General features: G+C 35.5%; 1 protein-coding gene across 1 annotated transcript in view; it reads left to right on the top strand.

Annotated features, from left to right (window-relative positions):
• Nucleotides 1–19,081, top strand: part of Mcm5 (Minichromosome maintenance 5) — a 62,650-nt gene that overhangs the window by 20,544 nt on the left and 23,025 nt on the right. Inside the window, exons 6-9 of the mRNA XM_081730622.1 lie at nt 1,718–1,802; nt 3,715–3,958; nt 12,809–13,002; nt 15,160–15,300. Coding sequence (XP_081586748.1) covers nt 1,718–1,802; nt 3,715–3,958; nt 12,809–13,002; nt 15,160–15,300 — 664 coding nt within the window. The remainder of the gene's footprint in view (nt 1–1,717; nt 1,803–3,714; nt 3,959–12,808; nt 13,003–15,159; nt 15,301–19,081) is intronic.

Genomic DNA, 19,081 nt, shown 5'->3' with positions numbered 1-19,081 from the left:
CTACGAACTTTTTTTGTACATAATAATTTTAAGCAGTTGGAAATTATCTAGTTCAAATAAGTAGTCTACAGATGGAGTAACATTCGGGTTACTTATATAATTAAGGAAAGTCCAGTTGCCAAGCGAGGTACAGATTGATTATACGCAGAATCTGTTGTATGTAATGAGTTGAGCACTAAGGAACAAATTTATTTGGCTGAATAGTTATTACTAAAAGCTAATGTACCAAGTACTATACATATGAACGTAATTACTCTAATATTATTTCCTCATTATATAGTTAACGATCAATGTGATGAATAGAATTAATTATTAGGGTTATAAAATGTAATATGTAATGTACGAAATAAAAGAATACAGTGACTTGTATACAAAGTATAATGAATAATGCTTATAGCTAATTGTTTGACGAAAACTACCCTTAATGGTAGATGAAATGTATTGAAGATAAATTATGTTAATCAGTATTCGTACCGTGAAGAGAGCCTAAATAACTCAGTTGATGGAGTTCACTTAACTTTAAAATGATTGTAACGAGAAAATATATAGGATAATATAGACACACCAAGCTTTTCTGTATGATTTAGCTGTGCTAAAGATAAAATTCTTCATCGATCATATTCAGAATTAATGTCTCGCTTCGAACGACATACGGACCAAATTCAGTTGAATAAGTTTCCGAAAAGTGAACATTTAAATCGGCATTTCAACTTCGACAGTTGTTCGTATATTGCATTTGACTTGTAATGAAGTTGAGTGATTCATTCGAAATACGCTTCTGGTTATAAAGTAATTCATTCAAAAATAATTTATTAATCCAACAGTGCACTATTTCGGATGTTTTCTTCAAATTTTTATAGGTTATTTCAGAATACTTGATATACATTATTGTGATTTCATACGAACCTGGACTACTACCAATGCATTGTTATTTTGTTATTCATATAAGTATACGTATTACATTAAATATATAATTTCATAAATAAATCTGCGTACAGTTTTATTCACGAGAAATTTGATGTAATAAATGTAACTTAATGGGCGACTGAGAAACTATAGCTCAGTATAGAACAATTTCCATTCTAAAAATCAATATTTATAAATTGTGATGTCCTTTACAACAATTTCAAAAAGTTTCAACTTCCACAGCATTAATAATAAGCGAAAGATAAACATACAGGTAGTAATGGCATGTTAAAAGAACGGAAATCGAAAAGAATTTAGCGATTATAGTTTAGTTATTTGTAAATTTTAATCCAGGCAATCCTAATATTTCTTTATATAAGTGGAGGAAATAACCGGATTTAACTCACACCAATTCCTCCGTAAGTGTGAATTTGATTATATACAGAGAGAGTGAGACAGGAATTACATTGCTGCATATGGTCGAATTCGTGTCTGTAGAGGAACTAATGTGAGCTAAAATGGTTATTCCTCCATATATCATATTTAATATACAATTTGACCGTCAAGCCTCTGTAATGTAGACATTGGGCTGTTCAAGCTCAACAGTTGTTACAGCACTGTCTATATGGTCTTGAGTGGCTGAGCATACCGACTTTAGAAATGACAATATATGACTGTTCAGGAAGCGGGATGAGTGTCATCCAGTGGTTAAATGCATTGGCATAATAAGTCGTATACCCGGGTTCGATTTTCACCCCAATCGTGGATTTTTACTCTTTCTATATCACCTAATATTACATCTTTATTGCAGATACTTATGCGACAGAGTGGTGCCTGGAAACAGAATAGTTGTACTGGGAATCTACTGTATCAAGAAAGTTAGCAAGCCAACAAAAGTAAGTATTGCTTGTTACTATTCATAATGAAAGTTCGATATATTCTAGACGTTAGTAATATCGAAACAGAAGTATTTACTAATTTCAGTGGTCGCGTATGGAGCAAATTTTGGAAACTTTTTATGAAAATAATGAAAACTTAAGCCGATCCGCTGCAATCAATTTGTAAGCAATGTCTCAAAATAATGTCATGAAGAATGTTCGTAATTTCCCCTGTAGTTCTAGTATTTAAACTGTACAAAATTTGCTCTTTCAAGTTACGACGTCATACACTTAGGAAACTACTTATTTAACGATGAACAGTGGCTCGTTAATACTATTTTCTTTCGTAGTATTTTGGTGAATACTATAAATGTGCAAGGATATTGTTTGATTGTCGTATTATTTTGAGAAATATAAAAGTGAGTGAGGTGCTAATGATTAAGACTTAAAACCTAGATTTACCTAGTTCGTGAGGAACACACTCAAGTTAAAACCATGGTAGAGGTAAGTGATACGAAGATAACTTGCTAGCACTAGACGACTTGCATCAAAAGGGTTAGGACTCGTTATATACTTAATTAATCATGCAAAATATGCTGTAATAAATAAATGTTAACTGTTTAAATATACAATATTCCTATATTAAAAATTAATCATAGTCATATAATAATAATAAAATTCAATTACATAGTCATATAATAATAATAAAATTCAATTACATCGTTTGCAGAATAGGATCAAAATAAAATGTCATTTTCGATACACCTTTGTTTTCTTTTATCAGATAAAATATAGAACAGTTTCATTTGGAGGAATTAATTTTTGGAATGCTAGTGCATAGGGTTAGTTTTCATTGCTGGGTTTTTCGTTAGCCATGGAGGTTCAGTTACTGTATTTCGTTTCTTTTTGCTAGAAAACTAATCCTTTTAAAAAAAAATCCTCTTTTCTGTTTTATTCCACTAAGAAACACACGTATACGTTGGATGTAATCAACGTAAGGTGAATTTCTTCAGACTTGGAACATACCGGCAATTGGTAAATGGTATTATCGAATATTCCTAGGAAGGGAGGGATGTGAGAAGGGGTTCCTAGAAACCTGTCCACTTCTCAGTAAATTCAGAGATAAAGGGTTCGAATGTAGCTATTTTGAGGTGCTCTGTTTGAATGATGTAAAATACGAATAAACAATCCATCCAAAATAAAATAAAATAAATAAATAAAAAAAAGCAAACGTACCTCCCACCATAAGATTTCGTTTACAAATAACTTGGAATAATTTGTATATGAAAGAGAGTAATGAACATACCTTGCGTATTCATGGTATTAAAATTCCAACTTTTTTTTTTTTTCCGTATGCAGTTTTCGGTGGCGTACACAGAATTTGTTCGAGTTTATTTTGATGATAAAAGGAGAGTATTGGTTGAAATTGTTTTTGCTTTTGATTATACTACTTGACATAACCTTCAATAGTAAGATAAATTTACGTTATAGAAAATTAAGAAAGAAATTTAAAAAATAAATAAATAAAAATAAAACCTAGACACTACAGTTTTAATTTTAAATGACATAAGGTTAACCGATCACGTTAGCATATTGCTTATTTAAATCTTGCCCTCCCATCATATTATACAGAAACTATGTAAGGAAATTGTTTCTACTCTGGTGTCGAAATTTTCCTCAGTCAGTTTTTAAATTTTGTTTCATAGTGATTTATAATTTATTTTTGTTTTCTTTTATATAAACAATCCATGAATATCAATATCTCATAAAGTCATTTATTCGAACCTTCATGCATATCTTAATCCGTCGAAATATTCAGTGAATGTATTTTTTTAAAATTACGCTATCGTCTATTAAAGTATTTATTTCTTCCGAAATGCTTCTTTTACTCAGTATTGTTAATTATAATAATTTTATGTATTGATTACAGAGGAGTTCCCGAGATAAGGCAATCGTAGGCGTACGTGCTCCCTATATGCGAGTTGTTGGCATTCAGATGGATGCAAAAGGATCAGGGTTCAGTACAAGTGCTCCGGTGTCATCAGAGGAAGAAGATACTTTCCGACGTTTAGCTGCAAGTCCAAATCTTTATGAACGAATAGCCAAGAGTATCGCTCCTAGTATTTATGGTTCTGATGATATCAAGAAAGCAATTGCGTGTCTTCTGTTTGGAGGTAAGTTGATTAATTTATTTTCAGTCAACGTCGGCTGCAGAAGTAACATAAAGATTTTGAATTAACCCATATTGTATTTACTTGTAAGTGATCATATCGGAAAATTCTTTATAAAATAGGTCTTTTCTCTCTAACTTTCTGATAAATAAACTGATTTCATCGTATACAGACAGACTATAGCGCCTAGAGAACATTCTGAAAATCAAAACTGCATTATCCTTACATCTCTGTTTTATTATCCGCATTACACCATTAAATCAGTTTCATTCCTTCCTGCCCGCAACTGCAACCCTCAGAATACAAAATCTATAATATGGACAGAGAAATGCGCTGTGAAAAATCGTATGTTATTGCAAAAGTAATTATATTGGTTTGCAGCAAAGAAGCACTGAGTTAATGCCTTGAAAGGCGCGTCAGTAGAAAGTTTACTTTCAGTAACGGTCTCTTATTATACTACATCAATTAATTTATTATTTCAGTCTGCTGGGATATGCTGCTGCCTCTTTGTAGTATGTACATTTCCCTTTGTACTTTCTCTGTCGATACAAGTCTCTATGAAACATTTCTGCAAAAAGAAAGTTTTAAAAGCTTAAGGAACACATTAGAAACCCTGAAGGTTTAGACACATTTCCGGATTATCAAAAATTCATGAACAACATAAAGTTAATAGCGTACTGAATTTTCAGAATTCAGAAACAATTTTTTTATTATTACTAAGAGAGCTTGAACAAGAGTTGGCATAATTTATTACTTGGTTTTGAAGATAACGTATTTCTGTTACATCACTCACACTTTGCATTAAGCATAACTTTAAAAGACAAAGTTTAGGATCTCGCTTTATTTTTGTGGTTCTCCCCGGAGAGGCGCTGGGTTCGCGGACGGATTTATACTCCGAGAAATACAACAGAATTAAGTATATTATATAGTGGCGTTTTGCTGTATTCATTATAACATTGATGAGCAGAATAGTTTGTGGTAGTATATGATTCCCTTTGTTCTGTACAACGGTATACGAAATGTAACGCAAGGTTAAAAGTAACCTGTAAATAATTGTATATAACATGCGTACTTGCCTAAGTAAAAAAGAAAATTAAACTAAGCATAATATGTTCTTGGTATACGTATCCCTAGATTAATAGCATCATTAAGTATTTCCAATATTTTCAACATTCCCATTCACTAAAACACAAATCAAAAAGAATTATATATTTTACTAGCAGCGTTCACCCCGCTTCGCTGCGGTCACCCCGGAACGCAATAAACGTTGTTACTTAGATAATTTTTACTTTTTCGCTTTCAAGTGATATGATAAAAACCATAGAAGATTGCATTAAATGTTAACATTATATCGCCTGTCATTTATGTTAACCCGCCCCGCTTCGCTGCGGTCACCCCGGAACGCAATAAACTTTGTTACTTAGATAATTTTTACTTTTTCGCTTTCAAGTGATTGCAGTAAATGTTAACATTATAGCGCCTGTCATTTATGTTAACCCGCCGAGTGACACGGTCATGCGGGTTGCATATAAATACGTTTATTTTTACCTATGATGATCTAACAAAGGATTTGTACGTTATGGACACTTGAATGGTCAATTATCTCAAGACACTGGTAATTAAAAATTAAAGTGATATGATAAAAACCATCTAGGGTCCAAATCCTAATAACCCCCCAAAAATAAAAGAAATTGGTTCAGCCGTATTAGCGTGATGAGGGAACAAAGGATTTGTACGTTCTCTTTTTTATATATAGATTTACAGATTCAGTACTTTATCAAATGGATTTTTCTTTATTTGCATGGAATACTTTAAGTTGCATATTTAGTACAGAGAAACACCATGATTAATTCAAGTATTAAAATTTACCTTTCATAGCTCCTTTCATTAACCAGAAACTTTGGAAAGCTTGCGAGATGTTTTTGCCACTTGACGGTCGCAGTTTCTTCTGGATTTCTTTTGCACTAAAAAAGAAACGACACTTCATGCAATGGAAGGTCAGCTTCAGCTCTAACAAAGAGAAAGCATACTTTGGTAAATGAACTTTGGGACCATCTTTCGCGAGGTAGTGCTGCACATTTAAAGTGTTAATATTACAAACTGGAAGAGCACAATAGTCAAAAATAGCGGAGAAAAAGCGCCTTAAAGTTTCCGATTCGCCTCATATATGATACGACGCGTAAAGCTTTTCTCTGTTATTTTTGGCTATTGCGCTTTCCCACTTTGTATAAAGGTAACCAAGAAGGTTCTGTCGCTTTTTGTGGAGGTCTGTGTTCAATTGGCCCTCACACCATGAGTTCAATGCGAATGGAGAGAAGTCGAAAGTCACTTGTTGGTGTGGGTATATTCAACATACTACCTGGTTGTGGCAGTTCAGTTACACCGTGAACTTGCGTAATGACAGAGTGAACATGGGACATCCACAGAGCGTCATAAGGGCGTGTATGATGTACGAGTCCAAACTGGGGTCAAATACCGCTGCAGTGGGGCCGAGCGGATAGTGCAGCGGTAGTTTAACAAGTTTAAGGACGGTGACGAAACACTTGAAGACTCACCACGTGCCGGAAGACCAACACACGTACAAAATGATCTTCTCACAGCAGTTGAGGCGAACAGTGGCCAGATATGTGAGGAACTGGGATTACAATTCAGTGTGAGTGAAGAAACCATTCGGAAGCACGTCCAACAACTTGGAAGCACTACAAGATGGGTCCCACATGATTTGACTCCGGGCCGGAAGGCAAGCGAGTAGATACCTGTGTTTCTTGCTGTCTCGTCTGAGAAAGGAGCCATTTCTGGACAGTTTGTTGACATGTGATGTGTGGGTCCTGTACGAAGCTCCACGGTGCTGTCATCATTGGTTAGCATCCCATGAACCGGTTCTAAAACAGCTGAAATCAGCACTGCACTAGATTAAAATCCTCCTGTGTGTCCTGCTCGCAGCATCGTGCATCGGGAACTGCTACCAACTGGTCTGAGCATCAATGCAACTACGTCCTGTCAGCAGTTTAGCCATGATCAAGAAAAATTCAAAATTTTGGGGCCAGAACTTCTGAAACACAAATGGGTCCTCCTGTTACAGGACAACCCTAAGCCCCACGTGACTAGGATGATCCGGGACACCATTCTACGCCTTGGATGGGAAACACTGTAGCATCCGCGATACTCTCCGGACATTGCACCATCGTCTGATTATCACCTGTTTCATTCCTTGGACAATCATCTTACAGGACGCCAGTTCAGATCCCTAGTAAGGATGCAAAATGCGCTTCATAACTTCTTTGCTTCACGGCCCACCAAGTTCTACTGCGATGGAATCCATGGCCTTCCAGTACGTTGGCAGAAGGTCGTCAATACTGATGGGGACTATTTTTTTTTATTATTATTATTATTATTATTATTATCTTTCAGGTGCACCTTAAGTTTGAAGGTGGTGGGTGAAAAAGCGACAGAACTTTCTCAGTTCCCTTTATAATATTAACAATTTATATGTGCATTGGGCCGCGGTGGCTCAGTGGTAGGGCGTTCACTTTGGTGCATGGGATCCCTGGTTCGATCCCAGTTCGCGCCAAGTGAACTTTATGGTGGACAAATGTCGTGTGTGGGGGTTTCCTCTGGGTTTTCCCGTTTCCTCCCACTTTCTTCATTCCACCATTTCATTCATTTCTCATCATCACCTTCTCATTTAGCTTGACCGGCATATGCGTGCGACGTAAAACTCAAAAGTTTCATTTACCGAAGTCTGCTTTCTCCTTGTAAGTCTAGAGCATGTTTTTCATTGCAATGTAGTAATGGAACATGAATTCAGTTATTATTTAAATTCTCCAAAGTATCATAGAAGATATCACCCCACAATCTACTACTGGATGCATTGTTTTCACCCTCACTATTTTCAGTTCGCAACACGTTTAGCACTTCTTCGGAAGGCTGCGTTAAAGAATTTCTATAATCCTTTACTTTTGAAAAGGCTGTTACTTTATCTTGTTTCAATGATCTGATATGGAGGACGTTAATACAAGAGGAACAGGATATAAAATTGGGTGCCTTAGAAACTGTCTCTGCTAAATAACAAACAAAGGCAGTCTTTTGCACTCTGTTTACTATGTGTGAAGGTGGAAAGTAGGTTTCCCAATCCCTGAACACGTTTGAAGTTTTCTCCGTAACTATTAGTTTTTCGAATATTTTATGCAGAGCAATTTTATCTTTGTTTTGTTTAGTGAGTTTGGCTAATGTGTGCATTGGGTTCACAAATAAAGTGAGGGATACTTCTATTCTGGTTTCACAGTTCGCACTTGACAAGAGTACATTTTTGGCAGTTACATACATGCACTGCAACAGGTGAAAATGGAGAAAATCAAGCGTAGATGGATATGCTCATTGCATGAAAGTGATCTGATTATTCCAAAGTGCCTTTCTAAAGGATCCTGGTTGAATTTTGCTGTCAATGAGTATGTTAAACCACAATTCCACAAATAATCGGCTGCTTCTAACGTGCTATGAGTTGTAACTCCGAGACACTCTTAATAGTTCCCTTGAATTGTAGCTCTTAATAGTTCTTTCAGATGCAAATGTACTTCTTGTGGTATTTATTGACTGCAGCATATTTGTAAAATGTTATAGTGGAATGAACCCGTATATAACTCTGAGGAGGTTATTATTATTATTATTATTATTATTATTTAATTTAGCGCATCAGCAAGGCCATTCACTATTTTCCTTAATGTTCTGTATTTTCAGTTCCTTAAAAGCCTTGATGGTTTATGGCCCGGAAAAGCGTAATTACTTTTCCCACAATTTCATTAAACAACTGGAAATTTAATCGGGCGTTCTGCTATTCCTTTGAGTTCAGGATACGTGTTTGAACCATACACGTAACCCTTAAGAATTAAATTAATTACCGTGATGCACTGTAAAATATGAACTTCGTCAGAAAATGCCCCTATTTTCTTATTCTTGTTTGTTGGACTAGATATAAAATACTTCACTTTTCCTAGTTTCCTAAATGTTTCCCGATAGCCTTGTTTGACTGATCCCCAATTTTCGTATTAAATGTTACACGGTAAATTGGGTTTTGCACATGTGGCGAATGATGACAATGAAGGCCGAGGATTTGAGTCTCTGCACCTTCCGATAACGGAAGTTGTTGCTTGGAGTACTATGATCAAAACAGCGAAGCGATCTATTACTGACGCCACATCAATTAATTTGAATAAATTTTTAAGAAATAATAATATGACCTAAAGGAGGAGGAGGATAAAAAGGATTCTGTAATAAATTTAGTTCTGAGTTTTCGAATTGAAAGTAGGAAAGTAGTTTAAAATTACGTGGATTATAAGAAGTAAGTTTGTGTGAAGTTATTAACAGAATGTGTACTTCATCAGTGAATCTGTTTTTTGAGTGCCTAGAATCGGAAATTAAAGTTATCATTTTCTAAAATACAATTAAAAAGTCTTCAGGAAGTAATGAGTCCTGTGAAGTAAAACCAAGGATGTCAACAGATACTACTGTTTTGTTCTACATGGAATTAACACCAAAAAATTGTTTACTTTTTTGATAATTTAGGTTCTTTCTTAGTTTGATACTTAGTTTGCTGTGAATAACATACCTATCAAAGTTGCAATATAACTACCACGTAAAATAGCTGTCGTAATCGTTAAAAAAAATTAAAAAAAATAAAAAAGTCTGTGCCTGAAGAAACTTGAAGTTTTAGCGCCACAAAAATACGCGAACCCAGATCATTTTGAATTCTTACTGCTTATCTCCCAAAGATCCTAGTGTACCTTGTCTTTCTACCTTCTTAGTCTCACCAATAGTCTTCATTTTGGTTTTCCGACGAGGATGTATGTACCCAGCGCATATTGCGCTAAGTTAAATTTAGACATGGGTGTAGTTGACATAAATTGATTCAACGTCATTGCAACATAACGAGGGTTGTTACAAAGCCTACTTATATACGGAGCAGCAGAGAGTTTATGGATGTTACTTTTCAGTGTAGTCAGTCCCCTGTCAAGTCAACGCATTCAAAATGCGTTAATGCCAGTAGTAAAATGATTTGTCTAACGCGTTTAAAATTTCATCTACAGCATGCATGACATAATTATCAGTCAAAATGAGTACCTTCCAACCTCTTTTTGAGCTCGGGAAAGAGATGACTCAGAAGTTGCCAAATCGGGCGAATAAGGTGGGCCAATTAGTAACCACAAACGTGAATAGCTGCCGTTGCGATGGCTGACATGTGGCTAGGGGCATGGTCTTGATGGAGAAGCATACCTACTATCAATTTCCCACGACGTTTCTGCCAAATATTATTACGCAGTTGTTGTAAAAGACCTGCATAGTACTCCCCAATCACTGCGCCCCTTTGGAAAATAATCCACCATTACTATTCCTTCCGAATCCCTAGCAATCATTTTTTCAGCTGGTAGCACTGACTTTGCCTCCTTCGGGGGCTAGAAGGGGGGCTCCACTGTTTAGAACTTTGTTTAGACTAGTTGGTAATGGTGGACCCATGTTTAATCTATTGTTATGAATCTAGTGCGAAATACATCTGGATTTGTCCGGAAGAGATGAAGATTGTCCCTTGAAATACGTCTTTCGTTCTTTTGATCAAACGTCGAAAGTTTTGACACCCATCTTGCGGAAACCTTGATCATTCTCAGATGCTGGGTGATAATTCGGTCAACGCTTGCAGTAGATAAGTTCACTATCTCAGCAATCTGTTTGATGGCCATTCACTGATCATTCATGATGATTTCATGCACTTTGTCAATGCTCCCCTGAGTTAGTGCTTCCGCAGGCTTCACTAATCAAGTGTCATCATCAATTTAGTTTCTTCCCCTCTTGAATTCGGTTGTCCATTTCTTCACTCTGGTATATGAAGAGGCACTATCACCTAAATTAGCAGCCATGTCGGCATGGATCTCCTGCGGCTGTAACGCTTTTTGGAAGAGATATTCAATTATAAATTTCTCCTTTAATTTCTTCATTTGGTTACATTGTGCTCACTATTCTCTCTTTCTGGACCAGTAACAATAGAATAAATGTAGGTATTAATACCAAATGTGGTGTGACATCGTAAAAAGATTCAATAGATACGGTTTATAAGTATTACGTGTCTAGTTCTAATATTTCTTGGTTTGCCTTAGAATTTATGTAACGACCCTCGTATATTTGCAAGTTCAATACTATGATGGAGGAGATATTTATACGTATTTGTACAGTAAAAAGATAATTTATATGTCCTTCACCTTGTCTTGAGAAAACGATACAGTTTTTCTCATTAAATGTTTAGTAAGGTGAGTAGGGTTTTGCACATGTGACGAATGATGACATTGAAGGCCGAGGATTTGAGTCTCTGCACCTTCCGATAACGGAAGTTGTTGCTTGGAGCACTATGATCAAAACTGCGAAGCGATCTGTCACTGACGTCATATCAGTTTAAATAATTCTCAAGAAATAAAAAATAAGACCAAAATTTTATAAAATGTATTCTGTAATTTTTTTTTCACGTTAGTTTTCGAGGCGGGTGGCTTAACATTAAGACTATTATAATAGGTCAGTTCGTGTGGAGTCGTTGACAAAATGTGTACTTCGTCAGGGAATCCATTTTTTGATTGGCTAGAATCAGCGAAAGTTCTGTTCAATAAAATGTTAGAAAATCTTCAGTGAAATAATAGTACGAAATGAAAATGAAATGAAATCTTTGTTTTACGTCCCACGGTTATGCCGGTTAGGCTAAAGGAGACGGTGATGATGAGAGATGAGTGAAATAGTGGAATGAAGAAAGTGGGAGGAAACGGGAGAACCCCGAGAAAACCCACGAACACGGTGTTTGTCCACCACAAAGTCCACACGGCGCGAGCTGGAATCGAACCAGGGACCCCAAGCACCGGAGGTGAACGCTCTACCACTGAGCCACCGCGCCCCCTAAATAAATAATAGTACGAGTCCTGTGAAGTGAAACTAGTGTCAAAGGATGGGTTTTCGTATACTATTTTGTTGTACATAAAATTAATCACCAAAAGAATTAAGTGGCTTCGATTTTTTCTCTCCTCCTCCACAGAAAATTGATTGTTCTTTAGTTTGATATTATTACTTACTGTGAATCACATTATAGAGTAAAGAAATCGATTGAAGTTGCAGTATAAATCACTGCCTTAAGTAGTTATGTTGTAAATAATTAAAAGGTTTATAGCTTAAAGGAACCCGAAATTTTAGCGCCGATAAATAAGATTTCTCCAGTGAATTCTGTATTCACTCTGAATTATTATTACGTACTTCGTAAGCATCTTTTGCATACTATCCTCCCACCTTGGTCTCACCAAAGTTCTTATTTCATTTAGGCTTCCTTAATTCTATGAATCCCGCGTGTAAGTTAAATGCGCCCCCTAAATAAATAATAACCTAAATAAATAATAGTTGGTTCGATGTCGTTTCAGATCTGTAATGAGGAAGTATCTAAACACAATCGCACAGTAAGAAGTGTCTTTCCACCTTGTCCCTGTTACCTTTTTGCACCTTAACTTGTCTTGTTATTTAGAATCAGAGCAAAACTTGACATGGAAAAACATGCAAACATGCAACAAAAAATTGCCCATAGTTATCATTGATGTGTCTGCCGTTTAACGCTAAATCATTATATAACAAATCAATTAACACTTTGTTCGTATTTATAAGTCAGAACTTAATTGCCTTCTGTGTTCAGTTCGTCATACACAAAAGGTAGTTTTATAATATCGTAATAAGAATGTGAACGTTCCTTGGTTTTAAACTGTAAGATTTACTACCCTAGTACAAATATTGCTTGCATTAATTTATAACTTAATACATCATACTACATTTACTGTATTGTAGGTTCCAGGAAAAGAATGCCCGATGGGTTAACGAGGAGAGGAGATATAAATGTGCTGTTACTTGGTGACCCAGGTACTGCAAAATCTCAACTGTTGAAATTCGTAGAAAGAGTTGCACCTATTTCAGTGTACACATCTGGAAAAGGTTCATCAGCTGCTGGTTTAACTGCATCGGTCACAAGAGATCCTCAGTCTGTAAGTTTGAGTGAGATTTAATTTTTCGGGTTTATTTGAGCTTTTAACATACTGATGTTAATAAGAATCAGGTCACCTTCGATAAAATTTAATCATGGCATAGTGAAAGTTTCGTATATTTATAGGTAAAAATGACTATCTGGTTCATTCGCACCTATTTTAAATAATGTAAAAAAAAATGATACTGAAATCGAAGAACATAGAATAATAAAGCTTAGAATATAGTTATCACTAAGATACGCTATTTTAAGGTTCCCCTTTTCTGCTACGTTAGTGAAGAGGGCGTTAATAAATAGATTAGAACCTACCCTCTAGCAGAACACTCACTCTCAGATAAATTTTGTCCAAATTTTATTTTATTATTTTTTTATTTTATTTTATTTATTTATTTATTTATTTATTTATTTATTTATTTATTTTTTTTTTTGCCTGGAGTGACTCACTGCTTTTCTAAGAATTTTTCATTTCTTACTCTATAAAGACTAATTTTGTGTGATGAAATAGCTGAAAGGTGGTATTAATTACAAACAACAAAAAAGTTAACTACAGTTCGACGTAATTTAATAGATAATGATGAAGAAAAGTTAATCATGTCTGTATACTGGAATCCGTGTTTATTCCAGCAACTTTGAAATGTGGTTCTTGTTGCTTCAAAGTCCGTTGATAGAAATAGTGGACTAAATTCAAATAAGTTAGGGCTGTGAAGCTCTAAAATAATTTCTTTGTCCTGGCATTTTGTTTGCGGAGAAAGTACAATCCTCATCATAAAACATCTATGTACATACATTATACGTATATACAGGGTGTTAATGAACTATACCGACAAACTTTGAGTTGATTCCTCACATCAAAATAAGAGAAAAAGTTCATATGAACCTATGGCGAAAAGTACATAGTTCCAGAGCTAGGGCAGTCCAAAATCGCGAAAAAGACACATTTTAAGAGGCTTAATTTCGAATTCGAGAGGCTGTGGATGGTGGTCCTTATCAGCGTAAAGGAAGTTACGCATACGCAACCCAAAAATGCACGTTTCATTAATGTTCAATTGGTGTACAGAGTATTCAATACAGGGTGAAATTCCCAGACGTGTCATCAGCCGAAATTTGAGATATGCTCTGGCTTTATGATTGGCCCAAAGTAGGCAAACGATAGGCCTTGATAGCAATGAACACGGAATCTTTTGGCTCGATGTCGAAAGTGTTAAGGATCGTCAGCAGCACTGACTCGTACTCGGGAAAACGCATGCTACAATGTTTTCTTTCACGCTTATAAGTGAAGAAAACGTGAAATATACTATGAAGAAAGACGTATCATCACACGTTATTCCGAACACAAAGAAACATGGAGCTTGTGGTTCCTAACACTTCCGCCTTCCCTCCGAAGCATTGGATGTCCATTGTTGTCAAGGTTTACCTCCTACCTACTTTGGACCCTTCTTGAAATCTGGGTATTTCTGAAAAATCTATTGAAAACATATCTGAGAATTATATCCTGTAGGGAATACCCTGTACACTTATTAAAAATTGATGAAATATGCACTTTTGGATTGTGTATGCGTGGCTTCCTTTACGCTCATAAGAATCACCATCGACAGTTTCTGGAATTCGAAATAGGGCCTATTGAAATTTAGCTTTTTCGCGATTTTGGACAGCCCTAGCTCTGAAACTGCACTTTTCGCCATGGGTCCATATGAACTTTTTCTCTTATTTTGATGTGAGGAATCACCTCTTACAGTTTGTCAGTATAGTTCAACACCCTGTATGATATATATATATTTTCATTCCAAGAAGTACTAGTAGTTTTATAGTTAGGCAATTGTAATGAAACCTAATTAACGTGAAGACCGTAGTAAATTTTGTATACCTATGGATTGTAAAATGATTTTTCTAATATTAAGTTGCACTTCCTCAGCAATATTTGGAAATTCCGTATTCTTGAAAGTATTACGTGGGGTTTAAGATTTTGTGTTTGAAGCAGTTTTAGATGTTGATTGCATATGATGATTCAAACCACTGAAGGTCTCTCCAGAGTGAGGAGTCTTCCAGAATATATATTGATGATAACCAGGGGCCATCTGATGCATGTTTGTATCATGTTGTACTCATATAAATTATTGTGAAGTAATTAATTTAATTTTTATTTATTTCTGTATTCCAGCGAAACTTTATCATGGAAGGAGGTGCAATGGTACTTGCAGACGGAGGAGTCGTTTGTATTGATGAATTTGACAAAATGCGAGAAGATGATCGAGTAGCTATCCACGAAGCTATGGAGCAGCAAACGATATCCATAGCTAAAGTAAGTTCCTTTAACCAGCAATTTCTTATGGGATAGGTTTCGTGAATACCATTCCACTTTGTGTTCATACACAAGTTTTATGCCTGAAGCACATTGGGATCTTAAGTCTTCATCCCGGCGAAATTAAAATACCTCTAATTTTACAGTAATTATGTGATATCTTCAAATAGATAAAAGATAATTGAAATGTGGAACAAGAGCGCCCTAGACAATATTATTTTACATGAGAAACCGTTATCATGACTCACTTATCTGCTTTCGATTTCGAGCCATGTTGAAAATCGGCATTTATTTTCGCGTTTCTAAACAGCTGAAAACGGAAAGCCACTAGGTGACTTGTGATAACGGTACCTCACGCAAAATAATATTGTCTGGGGTGCTCTTGTTCCATATTTTAATTATCTTTTATCTATTTGAAGATATCACATATTACATTAAAATTAGCGGTATTTTAATTTTGCCGGGATGAAGACTCTTAACAGAGATGTGTTTATTTCATCCCATTTCATTATTTCATCAATTAATTCGTGATTTGTCTTTTTCGTTCTTTTCATTTGTATACATAACATAAACATAAGATGTAAAGTTAAATTGTATAAAGTTTGAGAGCACTTCCTATTGTATGTTTCTTAGTGGGATGACAACAAACTTGGAAAAACGGGAAATACCAGGGAATTCTGTTAAGTATCAGAATTTCGATTTGCGAAGAATAAGATCTTAAAAACTTTTAGAAATAAAAATTTTAGGATGATTTCAACTGTAGCTGAATGTTTTTTAGTTGGCAACTTGAAACTTGCTTGTGTCTTTTACTAGCGAAATGTAACAAACTTCTGCTCTGCTGCTGTGTGCATTATCTTGTTTTTTTCACTTTTGTAGTGGAATATCCTATTGGTGATTCATCTACAAAATCCAGTTGGATCAACGATGCAATAAATTCATTTTCAACGCATGTATAACTAAAACTTTTCCTTAGTTCCTTTGGAGTTCCTTTTCCAGCATTAAGTAAAAGTATCATGATGTCTAATAACACAAAGAATTTTGGAACTGTTTCTAGTGTTTGAGCTTACGCGTTTTCATTGTGCTATATTTTAATTTGTGAAGAGATTTATTTTGGAAGTGCTTATAAGATTAGAAAAGTTGCTCATCAGTAGAGACACGATTTTCTCGTAAATAAGAATTCGTAATTTCGTTAGAAAAATATGCGTAAAGCGGGATAAAATCGGTGAATAACAAATCAATGTAAAAACACTATTTTCCTTCGGAAATACAATTAGTTACCTTTTATTTCACCTTAATTTCCACTCATCAGTCATCATGCATGACCATATTAAACAATATTTGAGTTTAAAACAATAACACTTAGATCATGTCATAAATACCATTTAAAGAAAAAAAGCACACATAGAGAACATCAATAGAAAAAATAAATTTAGTGTTCAGTTTACTTATGCAAATAACACGTAAGCATTGTTGGTTTCTGGTGATTTCTGGTGTTAAATTTGTTGCTCACCAACCAGCATTTCTTTTCTCTGTTAACACAAAACAACTTCTTTTTGTGATTTTCGCTTTCATTCTGCTTCACATACGAATCACGTCGCTTGCAGGCTAGTCTAATATTACAAAATTTACACAACTATTTTTTGACGTGCATCAAAAACATAGTAACCATGATCTTTAAATTCTTGTGTTCTGTCGAAACATGTTGTGATTTTCGGCATTGTACCGGTTGCTTTGCCGTTCAGAAGAAACAAATCTGGAACCACACTCGTTGCAGCCAAGAAAACAAACAAACTGAGGAAGGGCCGGCGCCAGACATCTGGCAGTCCCATATTTCATTGTGGTAGACAAATAACGAACTAGTAGCATTTACTCACGGTCAGGTATGCAGAAGGGAGAAATGATGGTAATGAATAAATCGTAAAAGGGTCGAAAAATTCACTTGCGCGTAAATTTCGTGGAATATCGAGGCTTGTTGTAAATTTCGCTAATTCGACAGAATTTCGCATTTAATCGCGAGCGTTATATGGCCTAACAAATAGTAAAAAAATATATATTTTAGATACACAACATTTTCGTACAAAACTGATACATTTCGCGTGTCATCAAAAAATCGTGTCTCTACTCATCAGGTATACACTAGGTCAATACTTACTGCTTAGCCAGATTCATTTCATTACTCTTGATCCTTAAATATGATCATAAATAATATAAATTTTTCTTGTTGCTGATTTTTATCAAAATCCTTAGATTTTGAAACTAGTGAAGCAAACAGGTTCTTCCGTGCTGACCGTCGTGTTACATTGAATGTAGCAAACTGATTCAAGTATCGATCATGTTTGTTATGTGGGTTTGAAATGTTTAAACATGTTGATGCTAAGTGCTTGGGCACCATCGCCCTAAATTTATTATTCCCGACTCTTCAAAAGTGGTAAAAGACCGGAGTTGGTTGTGACAAAACCAAAATAACTTGGGTTGTAGACTAAATTGTATTCTATTTACAAACCGATGGATAGTGAAATGGAATCATTATAGGAGAATAAGACAGGAGTTACGTAATTTGCTACAAGGAAAGAGAGCAATTCCCTGTAAATGGGTTTATAAACTGAAAACTGAACCAGATGGTAGGGTAGAGAAATACAAAACAAGATTGGTTGCAAAGGGATTTAATTAGAAGAATGTTGATTATAAACAAACGTTCAGTCCAGTCGCGAAACTTGGAGGATCCATAAGAGCAATATTAAGTGTAGCAGCCAATGAAAGTTTGCACGTATTGCAGTTTGATGTGTCAACAGCCTTTCTATATGGTGAAACTTTGAGGAGTTATATATGGAACAGCGAGAAGGATATGAAGACGGATCAGAGAGTAAGAGTAGGTTGAGAAGAAACTTACACAGATTGAAGCAAGCACCTTGTTGCTGGAATGGACGCTTTGGTGATTTTTTGCTCAACCAAGACTTCAGGAAAAGGGAAGCCGATCCATGCCTTTTTATCAGGGAAAGGAAAGAAATACTCATCGCTCTGTACGTTGATAATGGATTGATTACATTCAACAAGAAGTTGAGTCAAAAGGCATACACTAGGAAACTACTTCAAAAGTTTCATTTTGACATATGTAGAACTGTATCTACTCCGATTCTGAGGATGAAGAGTTCAGATCAAACTGAAAACAAGATTATTCTTATCATCAAGCAGTAGGTTGTTTAGTGTATTTGATGGTAGGGACAAGGCCTGACATAACCTATATTGTCAAGAATTTTATTGATGTATCAAAAACTTCAGAACATCCTTCACAGACAGATATTGTCAAGTTGAAACGTGTGTTTAGGTATTTAGCAAAAACTGTTGAACTAGGATTTATTTGCACAATACAAACACAGGGGTCTTAGAATGCTACAATGCTAATTTTGCTGGATGTGAAAAGATATGAAAATGAACCACTCGTGTACTTGTAATATATTCAGGTGGACTCTTCAGCTGGATAAGTCAACGAAAGAAGATTGTGACATCCAACACTGAAGCAGAGCTAGTTACAGCTACTGAGGCAGCAAAGGAGGCTGTTTGGCTTAAACGTCTCTTTCAAGCAATCACATAATTACAGCAGATACCGGTAATACAAGTAGATGATAGCGCAGCGGCGAAACTTTCTGAAAATCCTGAGTTTCACAAAAGAACTAAGCTCTTTATAAGAGAGGAGGGTACACTAGATGAACAAGGAGTTGAACTAAATTTCTACGAAGAAACAACTAGCCGATTTACTAACTTCGTGGTCTTATTTTTCCAT

Source organism: Thermobia domestica, chromosome 11 (assembly GCF_964235325.1).
Source record: "Thermobia domestica chromosome 11, izTheDome1.hap1.1, whole genome shotgun sequence".
In the NCBI taxonomy this organism is placed as follows: domain Eukaryota; kingdom Metazoa; phylum Arthropoda; class Insecta; order Zygentoma; family Lepismatidae; genus Thermobia; species Thermobia domestica.
The sequence above is the reverse complement of the archived record's forward strand: the minus strand, read 5'-3'. Positions and strand labels throughout refer to the sequence as shown.